The following is a 3,252-nucleotide window of genomic DNA, read 5'->3' as shown; positions in this document are numbered from 1 at the left end:
ACATGCACATCATTGAACATTCAACAATGACATTGAAATTTCAAAATTTATCACCAAAAAACTGTTCATTATTTACATATTAACATGAATCATGATATATGTCCATTGTCATACTTTAAAATTAGCCTTAAAGCATCTTCAAACATGAACTAGGAAATTTTAAAATACTAAATAGCTAAAGCCTAAGGAACAATGGCTTCCTCAAGCCATGTCTTCAACATCCATGTCATTAACATCACTTAGATCTTGAGCCAACATATTCTCCAGGTAGGAATCACTCTCATCTTCAGGCTCTCACTCATCCATAGCAATTGGAGGTAGCTCAATAAGGCCATTTGGTTGTATCTCCTCGTCCACACACGCAACATCATCTATGTGTTGGTCCCATCTCTTGAAAGGACCCTCCTTGTACCGAGGGTCTTTTTGAGATATGAGACGAAGTGTGCTATGAATGTACACTAAGTTTTCTGCCTTCTTTAAGCCCAACCTATTTCTCTTTACTGAATGAATAAAGGCATATTTGCTCCAATTCCTCTCACAAGATGAAGAAATAGCTACCTGAAATATTAGGGGGAGCCCATTAAATTAGTTATAATTAAAAAAAAAAAAACTAAAACTAAAATGAAAATTTAAAATTAATTTCCTATATTTAATTGAGAAATTTTCAAATTTTGAATAAGATGAGGAACTCCAAACTAGCTACCTGTCCAAGTAACCGTATGGCAAATTGCTGCAACTCAGGAGCATCAACACCATGAAGCCACCACCAATCAATTGGATCCTTCTTCTTGCGTCTATCTGCCAAAGATGCATGTGAACCAAAGACACCTCGGCCACGTGAAAATTGGGCAAACTGAGATCGTATGTCAGAGGCTTCTTCTGTACTACCATAAATTTTCTTGATAGTGTTCAAGAATCCTTTGAACACCTATCTATCTTGGGATGGAGGCCTCCTTCCTGTTGTGGGATCATACCATTTTGGATTAACTGCATAAGCTGCCATATGAAGAGGGGTGTTCAGTTTATTCCAACGCCCATGTATAAACTCTTTCAGTTGTGGCCATAAAGTAGGATCCTTCCTATCTGTGACGGTTTGGATCCTCTCACACATGGAGTCCATGTTCTCATAAATCTCACCTAAACATGGACCATCTGTGTCTACATAGCAGATCATATCACAAATTGGTTCTATAATTTCCACAACAAATTTGGCATCAACCCAAAAATTATCATTCAAAATCAACCTCTTCACCTCCAAAGCTGCATCTGAGGTAGATAACCTCCATTGTTCCCACATGTCATTGACGACTGTGGCAGATAAAGCCTCCTTCATCTCCACAAGCCGCCTAAGTAAAATGTAGTAATTCGTGAATCTGGTATCTGCTGGTTTAAGAAGCTCCATTTTTTCATGCTTGCAGTAAATGGCTTGTGACTGATGATGGTTGCATATAAACATTTGAATTTTGTGGCCATTTTCAATTAATGCTTGAATCCATTCAATTTTTCCAATGTCCTTCAATGCATTATTCATAGCATGCACTACACATGGTGTCCAAAAAATATGTCTGGGTACATCAAGGACAAAATTAAAATATTAATAAATCAAAATGTAATCAATGACTAAAGTTAAAAAATGTAATTTATCATTTATGTAATTTAAATATAAGATAAATCAAACTTGAAAGTTGAAACTTGTCACTTACCTGTACTCCTTCTGAACCATTGCTCCTGCTGCTTTGCACATTGGAGTTGCATCAGTAATAACTTGAACAACATTGGATGGCCCCACCTCTGCATTGGCATCACATAATTGGTCTTTTAAGAACATAGTGTTCTTTTCTTGAGCAGAATAATCAATGGCCCTGAGAAAATAAGTCCCAGACATGGAAGAGACAATGTTGTTTATTAATGGACGATTCCTACAATCATTCCATCCATCCATGACGATGGAGCATCCATATATACTCCAAGATGCCTTCAAGGGTTCCATTGCCTTCTCAAGACGGGCTTTCTCCTTGTCCACCAATACAGTTCGAAGCTTTTCATAACTAGGAGCTTTATACCCTTGAGGTCCATCATTAATAGCACAAACCATTTGCTCAAAATAGGGGGAACGAGCTGCATTGAAAGGAATGCCACATGCAAGAAAAAATCTTGCTATTGCAAGATCAACACCCTCCCTACCTTTCACATCAAACATGTCATAAAGGCCACCAAGTTTAGGCTTCTTACGTGTTTGACTGGTAGTGCTTTTTGATGCTCTAGATGACACTAACACATGCTCATCACCAACTTGAACTTCATCATCAGATGGTAATTCTTCTTCATTTGAATCATCATTTTCAGCCACATTGTGACATGGCCTAGAGATTTCCTTGCTTGCCTTACCATCAGCCTTTTGTTGCTCTCTTTGTGCACTAGGGAGTCTAGTGGGATCATTTGGGTCTCCAGTGCAAGCATCAACACCCTTCCTTGGTATCTGCATAAAATGAGCTTTAACTCTGGTATAGCTCCCTTTCCATTCAAGTTGACATAAAGTGAATTTTATTGTTGCTGTCCCCCCAGCACCTTTTGGAGGTTTTTTCCTATCCACATATTTCCAAAGTGGATATTGTGGACTTGCTGAAGACATTTTTTATTTCGCAAATTTTGGAAGACAATTTGAATATGTTTAACAAAGTTCAAAGTAAAAGTTATGTTAATAGATGTTAATAATAAATATTAATGAGAGACTAAGCTATATTTTATGACAGAACATTCTTTTGAATCTTTTCTGTGTAACCATGACACTGTGATAGCTATATGAGAGAGCTCAAGGCTACTACTAAAACTGAAAATTCAAAATACATACTAGGGTAAATGCTAGACTCAGCTATTTTGGTGAAACTTGGGATAGATTTTGTCACACACAGCTGACTGAGATACACTAGCCAAGTTTCCTACAAACTCAGGAGTACGCTCAAAAATCCTAAAGTATTCTGAGTTCTCAAAGATTCAACATTTTAAACTTTATTTTATTGGGTTGCCTTGTGTGTTTGGTGGGACAACAGTGAAATATACGCTGCCAACAACCATAATTTATACTTTAATGTAGCCACAAGCCTTAAAAAAAACCACAGAATTTATATGTTAATGTAATGATTCAATTTTTCAAAAATTAAAATATATATACTATGAACTGTTTTACCTTTTCCTGAACAAATTCTGAACCATTTAATTTGATTTTTTTGATCCATGGTGAAATTACATTGC

At 36.6% G+C, this 3,252-nt stretch overlaps 1 protein-coding gene across 1 annotated transcript; it reads right to left on the bottom strand.

Annotated features, from left to right (window-relative positions):
• Positions 1-294: 294 nt before the first annotated feature.
• LOC149237135 (uncharacterized) lies at positions 295-1,402 on the bottom strand. The gene is made up of 3 exons (XM_089369161.1): positions 975-1,402; positions 704-884; positions 295-558 (listed from the first exon to the last, which is right to left on the bottom strand). Exons 1-3 carry the CDS (start codon positions 1,400-1,402, stop codon positions 295-297), a joined length of 873 nt encoding a protein of 290 aa, XP_089225287.1.
• Positions 1,403-3,252: the final 1,850 nt, after the last annotated feature.

Source organism: Pinus tabuliformis, chromosome 8 (genome assembly GCF_031772625.1).
Source record: "Pinus tabuliformis cultivar Carrire ecotype Pingquan chromosome 8, CPIR1, whole genome shotgun sequence".
NCBI lineage: Eukaryota > Viridiplantae > Streptophyta > Pinopsida > Pinales > Pinaceae > Pinus > Pinus tabuliformis.
The sequence above is the reverse complement of the archived record's forward strand: the minus strand, read 5'-3'. Positions and strand labels throughout refer to the sequence as shown.